This window comes from Sorghum bicolor, chromosome 4 (assembly GCF_000003195.3).
Source record: "Sorghum bicolor cultivar BTx623 chromosome 4, Sorghum_bicolor_NCBIv3, whole genome shotgun sequence".
In the NCBI taxonomy this organism is placed as follows: Eukaryota; Viridiplantae; Streptophyta; class Magnoliopsida; order Poales; family Poaceae; genus Sorghum; species Sorghum bicolor.
The window spans coordinates 7,958,184-7,983,146 of NC_012873.2; the positions used below are offsets into that span (position 1 = coordinate 7,958,184).

The 24,963-nt window shown below is 47.0% G+C and overlaps 2 protein-coding genes across 3 annotated transcripts; both read right to left on the bottom strand.

The window, feature by feature from the left end:
- Window positions 2,424-4,016, bottom strand: LOC8073760. The gene has a single exon (XM_002453494.2). It carries the CDS (start codon window positions 3,882-3,884, stop codon window positions 2,550-2,552), a length of 1,335 nt encoding a protein of 444 aa, XP_002453539.1. The 5' UTR covers window positions 3,885-4,016; the 3' UTR covers window positions 2,424-2,549.
- LOC8082959 (beta-galactosidase 4) lies at window positions 6,065-10,900 on the bottom strand. Of its 2 annotated transcripts, XM_002453495.2 has the most exons (17): window positions 10,349-10,900; window positions 9,934-10,142; window positions 9,731-9,797; window positions 9,487-9,579; window positions 9,256-9,399; window positions 9,035-9,123; window positions 8,828-8,933; window positions 8,640-8,727; window positions 8,389-8,507; window positions 8,125-8,289; window positions 7,864-8,033; window positions 7,647-7,756; window positions 7,447-7,556; window positions 7,244-7,354; window positions 7,044-7,145; window positions 6,732-6,937; window positions 6,065-6,640 (listed from the first exon to the last, which is right to left on the bottom strand). In XM_002453495.2, the coding sequence occupies exons 1-17, from the start codon at window positions 10,568-10,570 to the stop codon at window positions 6,529-6,531; spliced, it is 2,223 nt and encodes a 740-aa protein (XP_002453540.1). In that variant the 5' UTR covers window positions 10,571-10,900; the 3' UTR covers window positions 6,065-6,528. The 2 variants fall into 2 exon arrangements, with proteins under 2 accessions (XP_002453540.1, XP_021314143.1); XM_021458468.1 differs by having other exon boundaries at window positions 7,447-7,756.

A 24,963-nucleotide genomic window follows, 5' to 3' on the forward strand; every position in this document is an offset into this window, starting at 1 on the left:
CCCCATAGAAATTATTCTGCCATGCAAGGAAGAAAACGAGGGGTTGAATTCTGTATGCGGAATTGCCCGAGGTTGAAGACGATGTGGCTACATCAAGGTCTTGTTTACTTCCCCAAATATTTTGCAAAATGTTCCAGATTCCCTGTTACATCGAATCTTACAGCACATGCATGAAGCATTAAATATAGGTAAAAAAAGGTAACTAATTACACAGTTTGTATGTAATTTGTGAGACAAATCTTTTGAGGCTAGTTAGTCTATAAATGGACAATATTTGTCAAATATAAACGAAAGTGTTACTGTTCATATTTTGCAAAATTTTTTGCAAGTAAACAAGGCCCAACATACCAGAGCTGGGCACATACAACGTGGACGCTTATACACTGGTGCTTACATGTAGTTTTTGCTTTTTGGTGCCACGGTGGATGCTCACAAGGCACTCGAGTTTGCGTCTAATGCCAAGTTAAGTGGTCGGAGTCTCTGCTCTATTAAGTATGAAAATTAACAGTTACATCATAGATTAGCACCAAAAAATCAATTAAATCCATTGTAGGTCAGGACGTTTGTACAAAAACAATTTAGGCATCATTTGGATTGAAGGATTGGCATTGGATCCTTCGGTTCACAAGAAAAAGGAAGGAAGAACTCCATAGGATTGCTTTCCTATGGCTCAATTTTACATGAATCCTGACATGAGCTCAGATTTCATGGAAAATTTTCTTTGGTGCCGTCTCGCTTCTAGACTTTGGGCCCAGTCATCTAAACCAACAAGAAAACAGGGAGGCGTGTGTGTATATATAGACGGATCAACACTTGCAACCTTCAATGCTCATCAACGGTTAGTTCAGAATCTTGCGTTTCACCTTAGCAGTACCAAAGGCTCTCTTTCTATATGGATTCAATTCCTTTAGACCTAGTGGAACATGCCTCCTGAAATCCTTATATTTTTCCTATTCCTATACTTTTCTTATCCTATGTTCCAATGTACTTCCTCCGTCCTGTGTAGTGTAGCATTCAAAATTTATCCTCAATATAATGCATTCTGGAGGGTAAAATTTAGTTTTATATTAAATTCTTTTCATTCATCAACCAATCTCCATCAATCATGTTGATGATAGTGTCTGAATAGACATCTTTGCATTAATTAATTGTACACGGCATAAGGGCAAAGAGCCTATTATGCATGTTGTCCATCCGTCACAATGTTCCTTTACTTGCAGAACATGGACTTGGACACTTGGTGATCTAGAATTGAAAACAAAATCAGAACGACCACAAGAGAAATAAAATCGTAACATTTTTGACAAAAAAAAAGAACCGCATGGTTAATATTGGGCTCAGCAACTCCAACATTTTGCTATCCCTCTAATCCTCATCTTTGACTTTTTGACAAATTGATAAAAAATACTTTCCAACAGTTTTCCATCCCCTCCTCAATCCTCTCCATGGCTAGTTCACTCCAAAATCTAAAATGTTTTCAAGATTCTCTGTCACATCGAATCTTGCGGCACATGCATGAAGCATTAAATATAGACGAAAATAAAAACTAATCACACAGTTTGACTGCAAATCACGAGACGAATCTTTTGACCTCAGTTAGTCTATGATTAGATAATATTTACCACAAACAAACAAAAATGCTACAGTAACGAAATTCAAAATTTTTTCACATCTAAACAAGGCCTTAGAAAAAAGACCTCCTCAGCTCGGATATATGCGCGTTTGCTTCTACTACGCATTTGCTACTCCACGCGCCGCCAAACCCTTCCCACGCGTGCCTGGTCTCTGCTGCTCGTCTGTAGTGCATGTACTACTCGCTACGTACAGAAATTTTCCTGTAGCTGCTACCTCTGGCGTTCTACTCTACTCCTGTACTATCTCCGATGGAACTGAAGATCGCACTGCTGCTACTCCTTGACGACAACCAAGCCCGCTGTTGCTACGGAATGATAGTGCTTATTTTCTAGTCTCCTTTGATAGTATTGCTTAAAGGTTTATTGCACACTGGATAAACAGGTAGCACAATAATACTTTTATAATAAAGTTGTTCATTACCTTGAGTGAAAACATAAAATGATAACAATAAAAGGCAAAAGGATACTACCGCCCTGAACTGCACGTCAAAGGATACAAAACGACGGCTGCATTTTGGCACAACGACACTAAGAAACTCGTCCCACGGCAAAAAAAAAAAATCATGGGCCTAACTATTGATTTTGCCAACTAAACTATAGCAAACTATTGGAGATTGACTTTTTTTTCCTTTGTCGTAACATTTGGAGAGTTGCCAAACTCTAAGATTGGAGAAACAAAAAATCCCAAACTATTAGAGTTGCTCTATCCTATGAATTGATTGAAACTAATATCTAGAAAGTGATTTTTTCATATTATTAGATTATTATACTTCCCAATTAATTCCTTCCCATATTGGCCTTAGGGTAAAAAAAGATTAGCTTGGTGATAATGACAATGCACGTACATATTCGAATACCCATCCATCTAATCTAATCAAATCAAATTAGTGAAAAAAAAAATCTCTAAGAAGTGAGCTAGTGCCAGCCAAGCTTGAGAAGCTGCTCCGGCCTGTCGCTCTCCGGCGGCCCTCCTTGAGGAATGCAGTAAACGTTCTTGGCCGCCCACGCCTGCTCGCGGTTCATCTTCATCACCTTGTCCTTGGTCTTCATGGTGAGCTTCCTCTTGGCGATGGACAGCGTGCTCTTCTCGTCGGCGCCAGCGTCGAAGGACTCCTTGAACAGCTTGTTGCCCTTGACGTGGCTGAGGAACCCGGCGGCGAGGAACCGCCGCAGGAAGTTGAGCTGCACCATCTTGGCCCACGTCGACACCTTGATGGACTTGCGCCGGTCCGACGACGTCTGCAGCGCCTTGCTCGGCCGCTCGCCGCGCTCCATGTACGCCGACACCTGCCGGAACAGCTCCTTCTGCTCCACCAGCAGCGCCTTCTCCGCGCCCTTGCCGCCGGCCTCGGCGGCGAGCTCCGACACCCGCGCCTTCACCGCCTCCATGTCCTTGCGCGGGGCGTGCTGCGTCAGGTTCAGCTCCACGCACACCGCCAGCGCCTCGCCGGCGGCCATCCGGACGGCGCGGTCGTCGGCCTGGAGCAGCCCCGCGAGGGACGCGACGGCCGCGTTCCACCCCGCGCGGTCCGCCTTCCGCTGCGCGTCCGTGATGGTGGCGGTGGTGAGGAGGAACGTCCACGTCAAGAGCGCCGCCGCGGTCACCGCCGCCTGCTTGGGGTTGGCGGCGGACCTCGAGCTCTGGTTCGGGCACACCACCACGCCCCAGATGGCCTTGAGCGACCGCTCCGCGTCCTCCGTGCCCAGCGCGCCGGCGAAGGTGACGGCCGCGAGGCAGTCGAGCACGGCGGCCACCGTCGTCGGGTCCACGGACGACGGCGGCTGCTGCAGCGCCCGGGCCAGCATCGGGAACGACTCGGCCAGGATCTCCGTGGCGCCGCCGCCGTGGAGGGTGAGCGCGAGGAGGCCGACGGCGTGGTACGCGAGGCGGGCCTCCCTGGCGAGCGCCACCGGGGCGGCGCTCCCTTTCTTGATGGAGACGCCGCAGACGGCGAAGATGACGAGGGGCCTGCCGTCGGTGGCCTCGTCGAGCGGCACCACGCCGCCCTCGAGCGCGCCGACGAGCGACGCCAGCGCCGCCTCCCGCGTGGCCGACGAGGAGGACTTGTCGTGGAGCGCCGCCACGCACATGTCCAGGAGCTCCAGCGGGTCCGTCACGTCCTTGGGGTTGAAGTTGACGGACGACGGTGCCGACGACAGCGGGGCCTTCGCCTTCGCCTTCGCCTTCGCCGCCGACGCCGAGCCTCCAGCCTGCTTCTTGCCGCCGCCTTCCTTGTTCTTGTGACCCATTGCCGGCCTGAGCGAGCGGGATCGAGCTGCTGGTGCTTCTGGCCGGAGATTGGTTGGACGGCGCTGGCAGTTGCGGCGAGCGGCTTCGGCGAGGCAACGACGATGCGAGATGGGGGTGCAGAGGATGCACGTACGGGTATTTGTAGAGTGCGTGGGTGGGACGGGAGGTGGAGACGGAGACGGAGATGGAGACGAGACGAAGGCGGAGGCGGTGTCGGAATCGGAGTGGCTTGCGTGCGGAGTACGGAGGGCGTGGAATTGGTGGCGTCTGTCGTGCGGTGAGCGCCGCCGGAAGCTCCGGAACCAGACCGTTTGGAGTTCGGAGATCGGACTCGGGAGGGACGGGAAACCGCGCGGGACTCGGCGTCGTGCAGTGATGGGCTGATTGGCCACGTTTTGGACCAGGGATCAAGCCCAGTCCAGGAAGGCGTGTAGTAGGGCCTCACAGGATTGCTGGTCTGAATGTGCTGAATGGGCTTTAGAGCAACTCCAGTAGAGACACCAAAATCAGACCCCTCCAAATCTGATTTGGATGCTTCTCTCTATTTTTATTGGCTCAGCTTTCTATTTCTATTTATAACTCCAACAGCAATACTCAAATTTGAGCCCGCGCAGAGAATGACAGATGGGATCCACTTCTTTTTCTACTTCCCCCTTCTTCTTCCTCTGTACATGAGACTGGAGCAGAGCACGCAACGAAGCAGCAGCCTGCTCGTGCGCTAGAGGGCCGACGTTGCTCGCGTGGCGAGGCAGCGCACCCGTGCGGTGGTCGGAGGAGAGCCGAGGTCGCTCGGATGGTGGGGGCAGCGCGCTCGTGCGGTTCTGCCTGCTGCGCCACCGGAGCTCACGTCGTCCTCGCCGGTAGAAGGTTGCAGGATGAGCTCTGGACAGTCACGGCGGAGGCAGGTGGCTTGCGCTCGCACTCCATGGGCGGGCAGTCATGATCCGTATGTGCGTGGAGAGGGGGCTGGCTTGTTGGGTCAACAGAAATCGAGTTGGGTTTAAGGCCTTGTTTAGTTTCTAAAAACAATTTTTTAGATTCTCCGTCACATCGAATCTTACGACACATGCATGGAGCATTAAATATAGATAAAAACAATAACTAATTACACAGTTTACCTGTAATTTGCAAGAGCGAATCTTTTGAGCGTAGTTAGTCTATGATTGGACAATTTTTGTCAAATACAAGGCCGTGTTTAGTTCCTAAAGGAAAAATTTTCGCGACACTGTAGTACTTTCGTTTGTTTGTGGTAATTATTGTCCAACTATGGACTAACTAGGCTCAAAAGATTCGTTTCGTAATTTTCGACCAAACTGTGAAATTAGTTTTTATTTTCGTCTAAATTTAATACTCCATGCATGCGTCTAAAGATTCGATATGACGGTGAATCTTGATAAATTTTGGATTTTGAGGTGGAAGTAAACAAGGGTCAAACGAAAGTGCTACCGTGCTCATTTTGCTAAAACATTTAAACTAAACAAGGCCTAACTTGTTAGCCTCATGGGTTATATGCCACAAGTTTTGTTTCTCTTTTTTGCAAAGATTTACACGACACTTTGGCAATGTAAAGTTTGAGGCCTTGTTTAGTTCAAAAAAATTTGCCAAAAAAAATTAGATTTCACTTTACATCGAATCTTGCGGTGCATACATAAAACATTAAATATAAATAAAAATAATAACTAATTGTACAGTTTACCTGTAATTTGTGAGACGAATCTTTTAAACTTAATTAGTCTATGATCAGACAATATTTGTTAAACAAGGTCTAGAGTCCCAGTCTCGTAGGTCACGAGCAATACAGTTCTTCTTGGGCCATCGCTACATTTGCTCCGAAGAAACTCTTTTGGCGCCAACCTTTGTTGGTTTGCCTTCTTCCCGCCTGAAATTTTACAAACAGGGTCGGAGCGTCGGACAGCGCCCTGCACATCTATCCTGGCATCCTGCCTCCACTCTGTTTCTTGCAGCTCAACACTCGCATAGGACGCGTGAACAGAACACCAGCGTTTTTATAATGGATTCTCTCGTCAGACTCGCATTGCGTCAGATCATCAGATGCAGCAACAGCAACAGAGTACTGTGCCGACCTCTAGCACTAGCACGGCAGTTTGACCACAGTGAATAAGTACAGTTTGACATACAGTACAGCATACAGAGAAATGCCAACAGTACGACAGTAAAATAGTAGTTGGCAGGTTATTACCATTCCATAAACAAATCAAGCTGCATTGATCAGTGTTTCATGTAATCACGTCACATGTTCAAAAAAAAAACAACACAGCATGCAGTGGCCTGCCGCGAGCAGCGACATACCCTGTAGAAACCGAAAAAAAAATCCAATTGACCTCGAAGTGTGTGCCGCACTGATGGCCGGCAACCACCCTCGCCGCTCTGCACTACAGTAAATGCCAGCCTCCCTCCCTCTCACCCTCCTTGTAGTTGTAGAGTGTATACTACCTTTGCTATGATGTGAGTGTAGTGTACTACGGTGGTATGTGTATAAATACCGTCCACAAATACGGCGTGCTTTTATCTGCTCCTCGCCATGGGCTCAGTAAATAATGTAGTAAATACTAATCGATATACTCACACATCGGAGTATATGTACGAGTTAGACGCAATGTGTGTGTGTGCGGCTCGCCATGTTCATGTGGTCCGCGTCGCGAGGGTGACGCCGGCGAGGTCGCCGCCGCCGTACTCCTCCAGCACCACCAGCAGGTTCCCGCTCGGCTTCAGCCACGACCGCGGCACGTGATACCTGCAATTGCAAATGTGAAGAGATGTCATGTGTGGTAGTGCTCTCCGTGAGGAAACAAGTTCTGCTTGCGGCCATATCCTCAGTCGCGTACCATCTCTGGGAGATGTCGCCGCAGTTGGACAAGCACTGGTCCTCGCGGTACGTCCCGGCGTAGCTGCACCGCCGGCAGCTGCCGGAGTAGGCCCTGTACGACCAGTACCGCCCGGCGTGGTGCCCGTTCACCCAAATCTGGCCTTTGCCCATGCTGCCCATGTCCAGAGCCACCGGATCGCTCCCCGCCGGCGCGTTGAACAAGGCCTGCGCGTTGTACACCAAACCAAACAAGGAGATTCAGAAACACAAGTCACTTATCACTGCTGCCCAGTGCCATTTCTTCAGAAGTTCAAATCGCTGATGGAAGGACCTTGTGCCAAGTCAGTGGCTGCTTGCCGCCAGGGCCGGCCCATTCCACGGCGGAGCTTCCAGTCACGGTGTGGAGGCCGAGCGATTCGCCTTTCAGGCCGACCTGCGCCGGGCAAGATTCGGAATTCAGTGTGATTCTGTGATGAGCTTACAGCATTTGTGATGATGTGGAGAAAGGCGTTTCTTTGTGGATGCCTGCACCTGGTATGTCCATTTCTGATGGCTGAGGTCCCTCTTCCCCTCATTCAGGCCAGAGAGGGTCACCGGCCCGAGGACGCCGACGTTCCACAGCTCAAAATGGTTCCCGTTGTTCTACAGCACCACCATATTCAGCGTTACAAACATTTTTTTCGATTAAGATGATTTTTCATGACCCTGAATTGGCATGTGATCAAACAACTTACAGGAAGGCCCACTGCCGAGCTTAGGATGGAGATCTTGTTACTGCCCTGCCACATCTTCACATGCCCATTGAACGTAAGTTTCGGGTTGTCATAGCCGCCATAAACAGATCCTACAACATAAACATTTGTCAGTATAGTCCTCGCACTGACCTGATTGGTAACAAAATGCTGCTGGAGAGAGAGAGAGGGGCTATTGGTACCATATGATCTCCCATTGACGAACACCTGCATCGAGTGTCCAGCCGAGTACACAGTGAGCTGAGGCCACTGGCCAGACTTCAGGAATTGTTCATTGCCACCAATGCTGACACTGCAGTGAGTATAATTCGAAGTTTAAAGATAATCCATCAGGTTTCAGAACGAAATGGTTGGGATGATGAAGCCTTATCAAGGCCACTAGGTCAGTCAGTCACTCACTGGGTGGTGTACCACAGATAGTCCGACTTGTCCCATGTCAAGCTGAGTTGCTCAACCAGGCCATTCCTTGTAAACGCACTGTCATCCAGCGAGTTTGTGTCTTCGCTGTAGGACTGCCAAGCAAAGTGTAACACTGGGTTCATCTTTGGCAGCAGAGTTGGCTCCTTCACCTACACAATTAACACATTTTTCTCATTAGACTACATGATCCCATATGTCCTATTGAGAGAAGGAAAGATTCAGCCTGAGGTACGCTCTCACCGTCGCAGTGTTGAAGACCGCGGTTTTGCAGTCAGGAAGAATGCTGATGGACCAAGCAGGGAGGTCATAATGACGCCCATCAAACCTGATTTTCACAGCAGTCTTCATGTGGTAGTTCGACAGGAATGCAGCACAGGCTCCATTCTTCGACTTGAAGATGTATGCCTGGAAAACAATTGATCAATCCATCAATATCTGCTGATATTTTCTTGTACTCCTATTTGGCAACCCAGCCATGTGGGAAAATTTGTAGCAACAATTAACCTTCTCATAGTTTCCAATTGATTGTATTGTTGGATCGCCAGAAATCAACGCAGGCTCAGCCTGCTTGATAGCCCTGTGCAGGTCCCTCAGGTGACCCCATTTTGGTTGCCTAAGCAGACCTGAAATGTACATCCCAGACTTTTCATGTGAACAAACAGGTACTCCAACCACGCTGTAAACTTTCCGACAAATATCTCCAGATGACAACCGATGGGATTTCAAGTTTGTCAAAGATGGCAATCACTGCATACCAAATTCATCGATGGGGGCATCATAGTCGTAGCTGGTTGCGATAAAAGGGCCACCAGCCGTGCGCCCAAAGTTTGTCCCTCCATGGTACTGCATCACATTCAGAACATGCAAATGTGGTCACAACAACAAGAATAGCATTGACTGCAACAGCAGTAATGGTGTGACCAGCATGGCCTAGCTTTCTCACCATGTAGTAGTTCACGAAGGAGCCTCCTTTCTGAATGAACCGTGCCACAGCGAAGGCCAGGTCTTCGACAGGCCGGTGAGGCAACGCACCACCAAACTTGGTAAACCTTCGATATTGTTAAAATAAAAGATTAGACCATTCTAAAATATCAAAACATTTGCACGGGATCAGCATGACTTCTGGCACGGCTTGGATCAAGAGAAGTACCATCCAGTCCAGGCTTCGGTCCACATGGTTGGCTTGTACTTCCTGTTCGGTGTGAAGTAGTCGCAATAGAAGCCATTGCAAGTGTTGATCTGCAATGATCAGTCAGTTCACACAATGTAAGAACTGTTAGCAGTTAAGCTGCACATAAGAAATTCAGGTACTTGACACCAGCCAGCCACGCCGCTGTTGAAGGTGCAGGAGTAGCGCGCAACAGAACATACCACAGGGTCAGGGGCGTCATCTTGCTTGCACATCACCCACGGCACACCGGTGTTGGTCCCAACAGCCATCTGGGCCGCCCAGTGAGCATATGGCTTGGCGCCACTGCCCACAACAGACTCCATCGGCCCGAACTCGTTCTCCACCTGTGCATTGTGGGCGGATGAGGCTCAAGTTCTGCTCCAATTTCAAGTTGCATTGCAAATTTGAACTAGAAATGTGAAAGTGCATACCTGAGCCATGATGATTGGGCCTCCCTGCCACTCAAATAGCCCCTCCGACTTCATCATGGACACTATCTTCTCGACGAACTTCTGCATTGCAGCCTGCGGTAAAAAAAAGAAGGAATCAGGCACATTCCTCCCCTACCCCCACCCAATTGGTGCAAGATGGAAGAATGGAAAAATTTTATTTCATCGCTATAACCAAAAAAAAAACTCTGTTTGGGTGAAAGTGAAACTACAAGCTGTACACAACCTTGAAGGGGCCATTGTCTGTCCTGAACCTGATGCCCGGCACATACTTGAGCCAAACAGGAAAGCCACTGAAAAGAACAGACATTGACTGCAATGTTAGTACATTACAGTAGTTGTAGTAAATTCACAACCAAATTTTACAGGACAAAAAAAATTCATAGCCTGCAAGAGACAAGAGTATTGGTTGGTGATGGTGGTGGGTACCCGAAGTTCCACTCGGCGCAGACGTAGGGGCCGATGCGGAGGTGGACGTAGAGGCCGGCCTGCCTGACGAGCTTGACGAAGCGGACGAGGTCGTAGCGGTCGGCGAAGTGGTACTGCCCCTGCACCGGCTCGTGGCCGTTCCAGAAGACGTAGGTCTGGATGACGTCGAGGCCGCCGTCCTTGGCCTTCTGGATCAGCCCGGGCCACATCTGCATTCGATTCGACTCGGAGACGGAGAGCAAGAATCAGTCAGTCAGTCGAGGTGAGAGTGAGAGGCGGCCGCCGGCCAGCTTCTGGTTTGAAGCGGAGCGCCGGAGCGCAACGGCAGGCAGGCGCAGGCGACCTGCATTTGGGCGAGGGAGGCGAAGAGACGGCCGGCCATGGACACGGAGGCGAGATTGTACGAGTAGGGTACCTCGGGGGTGCTTCTCGGGTAGTGGATAGAGCCGGAGATGAGGATGCGGCGGCGGCCGTTGATGACGAGGGAGCGGTGGTCGTACGAGACGGCCGCATTGGCCGCGGAGGCCAAGAGCGAGGCCGCCAGGAAGAAGACAGCGAGCAGGATGCGACTACCGGCGCCGGCGCCGGCGCCGCCGCCGCTGCTGCAGGCGGCAAGAAGACGCCGCGCTGCGGCCATGGTGCCCGCCGCCCACCTCAACGCTCCTCTCCTCCGAAGAGGTGTTCCTCGCTCCTGGAGGCTGGAGCAGTGACCTGCGGCTTCTTGGCCGAGCGGAGTGGCAATGGGAAAGGCGTGAGGTGGTGGCGTTTTTCGTCGAGAGGGGGCGGCAATGGCGACGGGAGGAGTCAGGAGTGCGTGAGCTTTTTTTTTATGCTGCTGCTTTTGCTTGTTGTTTTATCCTTGTTTGTGCGGGCCGCTTTTGGATGGTTTACCGCCGGCGGTGAGCTGCTGCTCCGAGCTTGGGCTGTGGAGTGTGTGTGCGCGTGCACGGGAATGGTGGAGTGGAGTGGGTGGGTGCGAGAGACGGAGAGAGAGAGACGGGCTTTTATGGATGCTGCCAAAGTCGAGCTGAGCTGACAGCTGAGTGAAGGCCGTGATGAGATGAGCGAGAGAAGTGGAGCAACACTACGGGCGTTACCAAGCACTTCTGCTCGTGTTCCCTTCCTCATTTCTTTCTTTTTTTCCATGTTCCGGTGAATTATACAAGTGCTCATTTGAGCCATTAGCGTTAAAAATTAGTAGCTAAATTTAGTGCAAGTGGATTCAAACGGATTTGCTACTAAACCTATTAAAGTTTTGTTTGGCATAGCTCCACTTGTTTTTTTAGGCTTTAACTTCATGAACGGCCATTTTGGTAAAATCATTTGGCAAAACAGCTCATTTCTTCAAATATGCTATCACAAAACGACAAGTAGGATGAGGTAAAACCAGAAGAAACTACTACTTTTGACTTCTTCTCAGCCCAAAACTCTATGTAAACATATTTTTAAGGACTTTATCGGTAGAGCTATTTTATTTTACCCTATTTAGTAGAAAATAGCTCCAAACAGCTCCGGAAGCAACCGGAGAGGCCCTGCCAAAAGGGACCTAATTATTAGCGAGAGGGCATTAGCAGGTTTAAAGTTATTAATAGATGCTAATAGCTCATATTATACATCTTAAACTTATTACTATCCATCCATATATTAGCCGGTGGATCCAAACAACTCCATGTTAAAATTAGAAGCTATTAGCTATAGCTAATTTTTGGTATTAATTGATTCAGGCCCTAAGAGCAACCACAATGTAGCAGCAAAGTAGTCCATAGATAATAAAATACTCTCTATCAGTTAGCTGAAACATTGTGGAGGTAGTCCATATAGCAGTCTATAACAAAAGGTACTTATAGCCCTATGGACTACCATAAGGAATAAAGAAATGTTATTTTCTCTCTCCATGCTCTCTCTCTTTTGTCATGATACATGATATGGTTGGAAAGAATATTTTTAATCTCTAGTGGACCCCACCTTTATGCACTATTTTGTTGGTTGTTGGCTGAACATTGTGAGAAAATAATAATAGATATGGACTACTTATGTAGGCTCTATGTATATAGACTACTTGGTCCATATACATTGAGGTTGCTCTAAGACTAAGTCCGGTTCGGTTTGGCGGAGCTCTGTTAAATTGGGCTATATCCCCTCTATACATACTATTAAGAATATGTTTTTTATCTTTTTTCCTCAAAAATAAATTAGAAGCTGTGAAGCAACTATTTTTTGTTTTAGCGGACTAATTCTTTTTGCAGAGTTTGCATTTCATACATAAACCACAACAACTTGAGTTCGATAAGGTGTGTTACAAGAGGAGCACTACCGACCCAATTCTTTAAGGTACATGTGAGAACTGTTTAGCGCTATGACAAACGGGACTAAAGTAAGGCTCCAAAAGTTTTTAAGATTCTCCGTCACATCAAAACTTGCGGCACATACATGAAGCATTAAATATAGACGAAAACAAAAACTAATTACACAGTTTGTCTGTAAATCGCGAGACGAATCTTTTGATCCTAGTTAGTTCATGATTGGACAATATTTGTCAAATAAAAACGAAAGTGCTACAGTAGCGAAATTCAAAAAATTTTCGGAACTAAACAAGGCCTAAATTTATTGCATAGGATGCCTCTTCCTACTCACAACCCTAGCCATTGTTGTTGTGTGTAAGCAAAGCATGTCTCAGGTTTGCTTGGTTGCCACGATAATCGCAATAGCAAATGGTACGGGTTATGTGGCTTGTTGCTCCTCCTTTCTTTTATTAATCAAATGCAGTCCTCTCTGTTTCAGTAAAATGAAATGGCGTCAACCACCGGTGAGCAGCGGATGATCGAAAGAAAATGACGATTCTGGGTGATTTTTTTATACACTCTTATTTCTTACAAGTCGTTTTATATCTTATTGTCCATCTTTTGTATTAGTTTTTATTTACCTTGATATATATCATCGGATATGAGAATGAGTGTCGTTATCAAAAAAAAAAAAGCCCAGGGGTCTATATTTTTTCGGACTGCGTGCAATTGAACTTCTAGGGTATGAAGGAAACACCTAGAATCTAGACTACGGCCTTGTCTAGTTCAAAAAATTTTATAAAATCGATAATGTAGCACTTTTATTTGTATTTAATAAATATTGTCCAATCATGGACTAAGTAGACTCAAAAGATTCATCTCGTCAAATCCAACTAAACTGTGCAATTAGTTTTTATTTTCGTTTATATTTAATACTTCATGCATGTATCTAAAGATTTGATATGACAGGGAATCTGAAAAATTTTACAAAATTTTTTAGAAACTAAACAAGGCCATACATATACTAAGGCCTTGTTTAGTTCACCCCGTAAACCAAAAAGTTTTCAAGATTCCCGTCACACGAAGCATTAAATATAGATAAAAATAAAAACTAATTGATGCACAGTTTACCTGTAAATCATGAGACGAATCTTTTGGTTCTAGTTATTCCATAATTAGACAATATTTGCTACAAACAAATGAAAGTACTACAGTAGCGAAATCTAAAATCTTTTCGCATCTAAACAAGACCTAAAGTAAAAGGACTTTTTTTTGTCTCGAGAAATACTCAGGTTCTATAGCAGTATGGCTTTACTGATCCTTTAGAAACGCATAAAAAATGAAACCAATCTTGTTTATATTTAATTTGTTTTAGATTTTGATATTGTAGTACTTTTGTTTGTTTTTAATAATTATTGTCTAATCATAAACTAACTAGTTTTAAAAAATTCGTCTCACAATTATAGTAAACTGTATAATTAGTTATTTTTAATTTATATTTATGCTCTATGTATATGTCATAAGATTTGATATGATAAGAAATCTTAAAATTTAGCACTTGAGTGAACTAAATAAGGCCTAAGTTAATGAAGAGAATCAATAAATAGGTACTGTAGAAACATGCACTAGCGCAATACTACTGTTGTGCCTACCGGCTGCATGCAGGGTGCAGCAACAGGCCCACTATCGATGTCGAGAGATAACGAAATTTGCTTTGTTTAATAAAATTAAGGTCTTGTTTAGTTTCGGAAAGTGAAAAGTTTTTGGTGTTGTAGCACTTTCGTTTGTTTGTAATAAATATTATCTAATCATAGACTAACTAGGATCAAAAGATTCGCCTCGTGATTTACAGCTAAACTGTGTAATTAGTTTTTGTTTTCGTTTATATTTAATGTTTTATGCATGTGCCACAAGATTCGATATGACGGAGAATCTTGAAATTTTTTTGTTTTTCAGGTGAACTAAACAAGGCCAGTAATCCGTGAAAAGGACATTGAAAGAACTCTGACACGGGTGCACTTTCGGAGGCACGAAGCGCGTGCCTACCCTTTTCGCTACGCTATGTTTGCTCCGAGACAAACAGATGTTCCAAACATGAAAAGAACACGAATACCGTGGGTGATGCTGCTGCTGTGGGCTCCGGCCAAACATGTCTAAAATCTAAATCCACGCGGTAATACTACATTTTCTTTATTATCAATATCTTATTTTTCACCTCGATGTAATGCTGTTAAAAAAAAAGAAAATTTTCCTTTGTCAAAAAAAATTATCAACTTTTGATAGGATTAATAGTACTGTATTCCTTATAGATAACTTTTATAATATAAGACTATTCCTATTTAGAGCGTTAATATACTCTCAAATAACCGTGGGCCATTCATTTTATCATTTAGCTCTACAATGCTTTCTTTTAGTTCTAATTGATGCATGTGTGATAATCCTCACATCAATTTGAGTTATAATCCTCACATCTTTCTTTTTAGGCCTTGTTTAGTTCACCTCAAAAACCAAAAAGTTTCTAAGATTCTCCATCACATCGAATCTTGCGGCACATGCATGAAGTATTAAATATAGACGAAAACAAAACTAATTACACAGTTTACCTGTAAATCGCGAGACGAATCTTTTGACTCTAGTTAGTCTATGATTGGACAATATTTACCATAAACAAAAGAAAGTGTTACAGTAGCGAAATCCAAAAAGTTTTCACATCTAAACAAGTCCTTTTTTCCATCCCCTATATTAATTGATGTGAAATTATCAACCCAATCTATTTTGCAAGTTCTATTCAGGAGAGCCATTGGTTTTGTTTCGTACCAATTTACAAAGGTGTGATGATCGACATGTGCACATAGTGCGGTGTTTGCAAACTTTGGAGACCATGATAATGAGACTATTGTGTCCTATGGAGGACCATGATAATGAGACTATCGTGTCCTATGGAGGGCTGGAGGCTTTGTTAATTTAGATCCAATTTTTTTAGATTTTGATATTATAGCATTTTCGTTTGTATTTGATAGTTATTGTCCAACCATGGACTAACTAGACTCAAAAGATTCATATCGCAAATTACAGGTAAACTGTGTAATTAGTTATTCTTTTAATCTATGCTCCATGCATGTGTCGCGAGATTTGATGTGATGGAGAGTCTTTGAAAAGTTTTTAGATTTTAGGGTGAACTAAACAAGGCCTTAGAATTGGTTTTTGAGTTGTTTTTGTCATAAAAACTTTTTATTTGCCTAGAAATATTGAGTTGTAATAAATTGATCTGATTCCTTCTCAAATGGATGAACCCTAAATCTTTTCCATTATTACCTAAAAAATATGTCAAAATTCACATTATTTTGATTCTTTTCTCCTTTTCTTAAAGAACATTTTTTAGTCCTAAAAACAATTCTAGATTATTCTTCTTAAGCAGTAGTAGTACTGATTGAGTAGTGCAAAGTTTTTTTTTGTCCTAAAGAAAATCTTAGGCTTGTTTGAAACACGGGGGGAAAAATCATGTTTCTGTATTTTCATATGAAATTGAACTGATTCTTGTGAAATTCCTACGTTATTCTTGTGAAATTTCAGCGTTCACCAAGACATTCGTACACGTGATCAGGAAGTATGTTATTGTTTAGTGATTCCATTCGATAAGACAAAATCAGCAGCGCATATGTCCGAGATCCGGTTTTGGCTTATGCTAATCATCAAACGCATCAGGTAGTGTGGGAGGCACCATCTAAGCATACACGTGATGTGAGCCTGAGCGGTCATCGTAGAGTGGAGTACTATTATCCCCCGCCACACATGCTACTGTCGCTTGCAAAGCATCAAATGGTCGTAGGCCGGCAATGCCTATTTTCAAGGCTGGACACATTATGGTGTTCGCTTGAGTTTATCTATGTTTTTCTCTCACGATAAATCAACGAACAATATTTCCAGTCATATTTTTTTAATAAGTGAACAACTTCATATGTGTGGCACTTCGGTTTTGATGAGACAGCTGGGCTATTAGATGAGTTATGGCTTTTTAGACAAGAGAACAACTTCATATGTGTGGCACTTCTGTTTTGATAAGACAGCTAGACTACTAGATATTGCGATGTGTACGCGTAGATCTTGGCAGACGAAATCCGCCTAGTGTGCGCCTGAGGCAGGTGCTCTCACATTGGTTTATAGTATTGGTGTTTGTAATAAAAACAATTATATGCATTAGTTGATATAAAAGGTTGTGATATTATTAATATATTCTCTTTTCTAAAAAGAATAAATATGGTTAGATGAGTCTTATTCAATTTTCATATGTGCACCAGCTAGAAACAAAATAGAGGGAGGATGGGATAAAGTTTGAGAAATTGAACATTTTGATCTCTAACAAGAACTTATGTATAAATATGGTAAGATGATATCTAACCATTTGTTTTCAAAGGATATATGTGAAGGTTAAGGACGAGCTAGTTCTAAGTGTCGTTTGGTGCGAGAGACACTTAGAATTGTTTAGGTTTTAATTTCTTAATTGGTCGTACTATAAAAAGGGTACGAATGGGTACTTTGACCCAAGTGACCTAGTGAGTGGGAACGAACTTGCCTGTGCTCTCACCATTATCACATATGGGTATGCTTGCCTTCGTCCCCACGCTCAAGCGAACGAACGCTCGTTCTATGTGGAACAAGCAAGCGCTCAAATCTAGGGAATGTCTTCGTCTCGGATTTTTATGGTCACTTAGATCTCAAATGTTTATATGAATCTTAAACCATTATATCGATTGAGGAGTCAGATAAACTTTGAGAAAAGAAGAAAAAGAAACAAGCAGCACCTTTTGATCGATGATCGATATCATAGTTTAGATATGGATGTGTTTCCTCCTGTATCCTATATATCGATCCATGGTCGATCCGGCATGCACCGTACCTCTCGAAAGAAAAGAAAAAAAAAAGAGTGAGTAGATGCGTGGTGAAAGCAAAACAGCAAGAAAGCACACCGACCGTACGCCTTTTTGATCGTTCCATGCACCGCCATAATCGATACGCGCTCTCCTGTACTACCAGTGAGGCACATTGTTGATACTCCTCCTTAAAGAAAAAGTTTTCATCCAAAAAGATGTTTGAACATATATATAAAGTATTAAATATAAACTAAAAAATTAATTATATAGATTGCGACTATTTACAAAAATATATTTTTAAGCCTAATTAGTTCATAATTTGACAATGTGGTACTACAGTAAATATGTATTAAAAGACAATTAATTATGCTCAATAAATTCATCTCCTGGAGCAGTGAGGACTTAAGTAATTTGTTTTATTATTAATATTCAAACACTGACGTCTCTATATTTTTTCGATTTGGGGAATCTCCATTCCCATTCATAGATGCGTTACATCCTAAATTTAAAACAATAATGCAGAGCATCTCAAACAGTTTGCTAAAATTCACTTGACAAATATTGTGATTTAACAACTTCTTAAAATATATGACAAGTAAAATAATAGACTATCTCCAATAGTTTAGTATTTTTACTTGAGATTTTTTTTTAAAAAAAAAGTAGACCTAGACCCTACTAGTCCCAACAGAACGGAACCATCGTGCCGTGTTCCTCCTCCTCACATCAGCATTTATTCAAGACCTGGCCCTAGTGCATACAAGAATCATCAGGAGCAAATCAGCAGGACCAGCAGAATCTCTCCACACCCAAAAATTTTTCATCCATCCCATCGAATCTTTGGACACATAAATAAAACATTAAATGTAAATAAAAAAATAAACTAATTATACAGTTTGGTTGAAAATCGTGAGACGAATCTTTTAAGCCTAGTTAGTCCATGATTAGCCTTAAGTGCTACATTAACCCACATATGCTAATGATAGATTAATTATACTTAATAGATTTGTCTTGCGGAGTTATGTAAAGAAGAACAGCCGGCCAGCAGCAGCATCACCTGACACGCGAGGACCTGCCGGCCAGCAGCAGCATCGTCACATCTTATCGGTAGCATCGGACCGTTGCAGGACCGTATACTCCAATCACAATCATGCCACGACGCCATTCACAGTCTGCGTGGGAAAGAGAAGAAGTCACACACTTTCAAAATTTTTTGCAAAATATGAATAGTAGCGTTTTCGTTTGTATTTGATAAATATTGTCCAATTATAGATTAACTAGGCTCAAAAGATTCGTCTCGTCAATTCCGACCAAACTGTGCAATTAATTTTTATTTTTATCCATATTTAATATTTCATGCATACGTCTAAAAATTCGATGTGATGGAGAATCTGAAAAATTTTGCAAAAGTACAGGTTTGTTTGCTAGCTTAAAGCTCATTTTCTATTTCCTCCAAAAGTACAGGTTTGTTTGCCTTTCCTCTGGAATGGATAGAGCTGAATCCTTCATTCCAAACGGTGATACAGTGAAAAATACTATAGGAATCATTCCTCTATTTTTCCTACGTTATTCCCATGATCCAAACACACCCTGAAAGTCGTTGCGTTTGGTTCCCTTAATCAGGAGTCACTTGAACTTCTTCCGCCGCTGCGGTTGCGGTTGCTAGCTGCTAGCTTGTAGGCGGTCATTGATGATAGAGCTCGACAGCAAGTACACTGTACATGGCCGGCGATTGGCTGCGAAGCTTGTCACGCTCACGCGTCGTGTGCCTGCTTTCGATCCTACGCCTCCCCTATCTACAACGGGAAAGGTCACGAGGACGACCGGGCGTGTATATATATGTGCATGTGCCCGTACACCACCGGCACCGAACATACAAAAAAAAAGATGTTCATCATAACACCAGCCAACCGCCGGCAATGCAGATGGAAATGGAACGAAGCTGATCGATCAGGAGCGTACGTGCGTGGTCACCACTTAAGACTACATTTATTTACGGGTTGGGTCCTTTGAATTGGTCGGTGATATATCATATCGTGGTGGTTCTTATCTCCACTACAATGGAACACTCAAAACTATTCTAGGTACACCGGGAACGGATCTAGTGCAAACTCATCTCCTGTGTAAACTGTGCAAACTCTAATCTGGACCATAGGATGTTGATCCAAGGGGCACGGAAAGATTGGGTAATTTTGCACTTAACCGCCCGCTCTTAATCACACTTTTACAAATCCCTCCTTCCACCTCTCTCATACGCCCCCTTGGATCAACATCCTGCGGTCCAGATTAGAGTTTGCACAGTTTGCACGGGAGATGAGTTTGCACTAGATACATTGCCAAAAAAAAAATCCTCCGCTGAGGAGCCCAGTCACTATGCACCAATACAATTGTACCCAGATAATTAACATCATTTTTCTAGAACACGACTTCACGTGTATTTGATTAAGAAGGAAACAAGGTTCAAAAGACACGACAGTTACAGGGGCCAACAAGGGACCCGCCGGCGAGGAGCCGGGGGAAGGCCCAGCTCAGAACCGGAGACGCAACGAGGGCAAGAGACCCTCGACAAAGAAACTAGGCCGACTACTCGCTAGTAGCCGGAGCGACAAAGGCCTGCAGAGGCTTGAAGCCCGCAGCCACCCACAAACCGCCCTCAGCGATCACCCCCTTGACTACGTCGTCGACGGAGGAGGCGGCGGCGTCGAAGACCCGCCGATTACGCTCCTTCCAAAGGGACCAGGCAACCAGGAGGGCTAAGGAGTCGAAGCCACGTCGCAGCTCCCTGGGCAGCCTCTTCCGCGAAGACAACCACCAGTCAACGAATGGGGAAACGCCTGTCGGCGTATCTAGCCAGATGTGGGCGCGCCTCAGCAGTCGATCCCACACCTCCCTCGCAAACACACAGGAGAGTAGAAGATGGTCAGCTGTCTCAGCCTCCTGGTCGCACAAGGCGCAGGAGTCGTCCGCCTGCAGTCCGTGCCTCCGGCGACGAGCAGCAGTCCAGATACGTCCGCGCAAGGCTAGCCATGCGAAAAACTTGACCTTAGGCGGAACCGCAGCCCTCCACAGCTGCCGAGCCCCCGGCAGGGAGGAGAGGCCATGGAAGAACGCCTTGTACGCTGAGGAGGAAGAGTAGGCGCCGTCCGCCGACCAACGCCAGACGAGCCGGTCTCGGACGTCCGGGCGAAGGGCCACGCTCTCCAGGCGCTCCCAGAGAAGGACATACTCGACGAGTACGTGCACCGTGGGCGCCCCGGTGATGTGCCGCACCCAGGTCCTGGCGGCAAGTGCCTCCCTGACTGAGACAGAGAGGAAGCGACGGCCAATCGCCCTGAACAGATTCGGCGCGAAGGACTGCACCCGCCCTTCGGGGAGCCACCTGTCTGTCCAGAACTTGGCGGACGCGCCATCGCCAAGCACAACTGAGACGGAAGCGTCATACATTGCCAGGACGACCTTGCTTTCTTTGGACGGCAGTCTCGCCCAAGCCGGCGCGTCCGGCTGTCGTCGTTGCCACTCCCAACGAAGACGCAGGGCGAAGCCGAGTGTGCGAAGATCCGGAATGCCCAGCCCACCGAAGGCGCGGGGCGAGCACACCGAAGTCCAGGCCACCTTGCACTTACCGGCCGCAACCGACTCGGCCCCCGCCCAAATGAACGCGCGGCGCCGCTTATCGATCTGGCCGATGGCCCATGGAGAGAGGACACAGGTGATGGAAACGTGCACCAGGATGGCAGACAAGGTGGACTGCGCCAGGGTTAGCCTCCCTGCTGCGGTGATGAGACCAGCCTTCCAAGTGGGGATGCGCCTCGCAACCGCGTCGACGAATTGCTGCTCGTCCGCGCGCGACAGCCTTCGAAGCGAAAGCGGCGCCCCCAGGTAACGACAGGGGAAGGGCGAAAGCTGGCAAGGGAAGACCGCGCGCACCGCGGCAACCTGCTCCTCAGAGCACCGAATCGGCGATAGCATGCACTTGTCAACGTTAGTGAGCAGCCCGGACGCACCCGCAAAAAGCTCCAGGATCGACTTGACGCACGTGAAGTCGGAGGGTGAAGGAGCTAAGAATAGCACCACGTCATCGGCATAAACAGCAAGCCGGTGCTTGAACTGGTCCCCCGGCAGCGGCGTGAGCAGCCCACGGCGATCAGCCTCCCTGATCAACGAGCTCAGCACCTCCATGACAAGCACGAACAGCAGGGGGATAGCGGGTCGCCCTGCCGCAGCCCCCTCGCGTGACAGATCCGTCTGCTCAAGCGACCGTTGACAAGCACCTTAGTGCTCGCTAAAGACAGCATGGCGGACACCCAGTCGCGACAGGCCAAAGGGACTCCGAGGCGTTCTAGGACTTGCAGCAGGAAAGTCCAAGAGATGGAGTCGAAAGCCTTTGCAATGTCAGTCTTGAGAAGGGTGCAAGGCCGTCTCCCCGCGTGCAACCAGCGGCAGTAGAGCTGAACGGAACGGAAGTTATCGTGTATGCGCCTGCCGCGGATGAACGCTGTTTGGTTAGCGTGCACCAGGCGATCCATGAACGGCGAAAGCCTGAGCGCTAGAGCTTTGGAGAATAGCTTGGAGAAGCTATGCATGAGGCTAATTGGCCGATAGTCCTTTAGCCCCTGCGGAACATCCTTCTTTGGCAACAGTACCATATTAGCCGCGTTGACGAGGTAGAAACTGCGCCAATCCTGTGCCCATAGTGCCCTGAAGACGGCACAGACATCGGCCTTAATGACCGTCCAAGCGGCCCGATAGAAACGGCCAGTGAAACCATCCGGGCCAGGCGCACGGTCCACTGGCGTCTCCAAGACGGCGTGCATGATCTCTCCGTCGGAGAACTCAGCGGCAAGGGTGGAGAGATCCAACCTCGGCAGATCAAGTCGTTCGAGGTCAATGGAGTGCGAACGCTGGAAATGGTTGCCAAACACCCCGTTGAAATAGTCGAAGACTGCCCCTGACTTGGCTTCATCGGTGGAGAACAGCGCCCCTTCATGCTGGAAGGAGTGGAGGTAATTTTTCCTTCTCCGGTGGCATGCCTGAAGGTGGAAGAAACGCGTGTTGGCGTCCCCTTCGCTGAGGAATCTGCAACGCGACTTTTGCCTGGCAATTGTGCGCGCAAGCGAGGCGAGACCCAACGTCATAACCTTCAGGTCCGAGCGCAAAGCCGTCTCCACGGGAGAGAGCACTCTGGACTCTTGGGCCACGTCGAGTTCCAGGATGACCACCCGCGCCATCGCGAGCTGAAGGCGCACACTCCCCACCTTGGACGCCGCCCAGCTCTTAAGGGCACGGGCCGTCGCGCGCGGCTTGACATCCAGGCTCCTGCACGGATCTCCCTGCCGTCCCGCTCCATGCCAGGACAAAGCGACAGCCTCCAGGAAGCCATCCACCTGCGGCCAAAAGGCCTCAAAACGAAACGCCGGACGAGCCCACGGTTCCGTACTAAGCACCAAGATCAGCGGAGCATGATCGGACGCGTCAGTAGAACGGCAGTGGAGGTAGTGGAAGGGGTGTGCCTCCAACCAGGGAACCGTGGCGAAGACCCTATCAATGCGCTCTAGAGTAGGCCTAGAACGCTCGTTGCTCCACGTGAAACGCCTGCCATTCAGGTGGAGCTCCTCGACCAGCAACGTATCAATGGATCTTCTGAAGCGACGCATGAGCCTCCTGTTCAATCTGTCGTTGTTCTTATCTTGTGCCCGGTAGATTAGGTTAAAATCACCGCAAATAACCCACGCTCCAGTACACGTCGTCACCAGCCCCTCCAGCTCTAGAAGGAAAGCCTCCTTGAGAGCGAGGTCTGCTGGCCCGTAAACCGTGGTCAGCCAGAAAGCGTGAGCCGGGTCACCATCAACCGGCAGGAGATGGGCTGAGACACAGAAGGTGCCAACGGAAGACCCAATTGCACGCCAGCAGTTCTTGCGCCAAGCCGCCATCACCCCCCCCCCCCCCCCCGAGACCCCCACCGAAGGAAGAATCAAATAGTCAAAGTCCTGCCCGAGCAGGTTGGAGATCATAGACACAGAGAAAAGTTCCACCTTCGTTTCCTGGAGACAGTGCACAGAGACGCCCTCCAGAAGCACGAACACACACACGGCTGGCCCTGCTGTTAAGGCCTCGCACATTCCAAACTAAGAATTTGCCGTCCGACATTAGAAACAGTTGCGGGGTGGACGCATCAGTCGTCCAGAACGACTCCGGCCGCCGAGCGTCCCGCCGCGGGGAACAGTTCCCGCATGGCGTCGCTCTTCGAAGCTGAAAGCGGTTCACGGAAGACCTTGCGAAACTTGTCGCCGATTGACAGGTCGAGGGCTTGCTGCGGGGCAGCGGGGGAGCGCACCGGCCTCCACTTTTGAAGAAGCACCTTCTTTGCTTGCGCCTCTGGCTTCGGCTCCCTGAGGTGGGCCGTCTGGGCGAGGCGCGAACTGCGACGCGGCACCAAGGACGGCTGTGAGCTAGCGGCGAGGGGAGTCAGCGCGCGAGACACGGCGGATCGGAGCGGTGGGCTCAAAGCCACCGTGAATTCAGCAATGAACTCAGGTAGCGAGCAACCACTTACCGGCGCGTCCGCAGGATCCGCAACGACTGTGACAGCATCTCCGGACAGGTCGAGAGTGGCGCCCACTGCCGCCGCCGACGGACTGGCTGGAGAATAATTAACATCATTAAATCAATGGTTAAAAAACAACCCCTCAAAGGCTTCAACCTAATCCTACGGTCATTGTCGTTTGTATCAACTACGATGAAGCTTCAACTCGCAACACCGCACAGGCTTCAACGCTATAGCAGCCGCGATCGAATCCTGGTGCCGCAGAAAAAAAAAACAAACAAACAAACAAACCACGCCATAGCAGCCACGATTGAATCATGGTGCCGCTGAAAAAAAAAAAAAAAAAAACAAACCACACTGAGGACACCGCTGCCCACGCCGCTAGCTAACGACGCCCCAACACCGGCCGAGGATTCCCGCTCAACACCCACAACTCGCCTTCAGCAGTTCCGCCTACATCGTCGGCGACGCGCCGATCGCAGGCCACAGCCCTGCGACGCCTTCAGCAGCTGCTTGGCTCCTGCACCTAGGGGCTAGGGGCTCGAGCGGGCACATCCTCCGCCGCCACGGGCACGATCGCTGCGTTTGTGTCGTCGACCTCACCCGACCATGATCTCTACACCACGACGGCACCACCGTGCTGCCGTTAGACCTCACCTGATCCGACCGATCTCCAACACCATCTTCAATTCTTCATCACCGGTATCAAAATATGAGGAGTTCATCTTTTGGCGTTTTTTATTATGAGATTTTGATTTCCGGTAGATAGTAGTACTCTTTATTTGGGGCATGTTTGGACATTGAGTTTTATGTTCAAACAATTTGGGTATACAAAACACTCAAATTCATATAAACGATGGTACAAAAAAAATGCATTGCGTGCTGAAGTCACCGCCGCGCTGCCGTCGACCTCACTTAACCCCCGATTGGCAGGATCTCTACGCCACGAAGGCATTAGACCTCACACCTGATACGACCGATCTCAAAATTCATATAAACGATGGTAAAAAAATGTACCAGGTGGAAATATCTTTTTGATGGCAAATCTACAAAGAATATATTCTAAAAAATAGCTTACTTACTCATGAGATCTGCTATAAAGGTAATTATTCTCGAATAAAACATACTATCATGAAGCTGGCACATAGACAAAGACGTCTCTTATGATTAATCGCTTACAATGGTGAAATTGCTTTGTTTCAGACAAGTGCATATATTGAAAAAAAAACTCCATTTATTATGATTCAGTTAATGTAATCTTCAGTATTTAATTTATGCAGACCATTTGTTTCAAGCTTGTTGTCTAGGTGCGCAGTGAAACTTGATCATCCTATAA

Excerpts from the sequence above, each read along its gene's own strand:
- LOC8073760 (XM_002453494.2), bottom strand. The coding sequence starts at position 3,884 with ATGGGTCACAAGAACAAGGAAGGCGGCGGCAAGAAGCAGGCTGGAGGC.
- LOC8082959 (XM_021458468.1), bottom strand. The coding sequence starts at position 10,570 with ATGGCCGCAGCGCGGCGTCTTCTTGCCGCCTGCAGCAGCGGCGGCGGC. Across the intron at positions 10,143-10,348 it reads ACCCGAGAAGCACCCCCGAG|ATGTGGCCCGGGCTGATCCA; the intron begins GTACCCTACTCG and ends AATCGAATGCAG. Across the intron at positions 9,400-9,486 it reads GCCCAATCATCATGGCTCAG|GTGGAGAACGAGTTCGGGCC; the intron begins GTATGCACTTTC and ends CACAATGCACAG.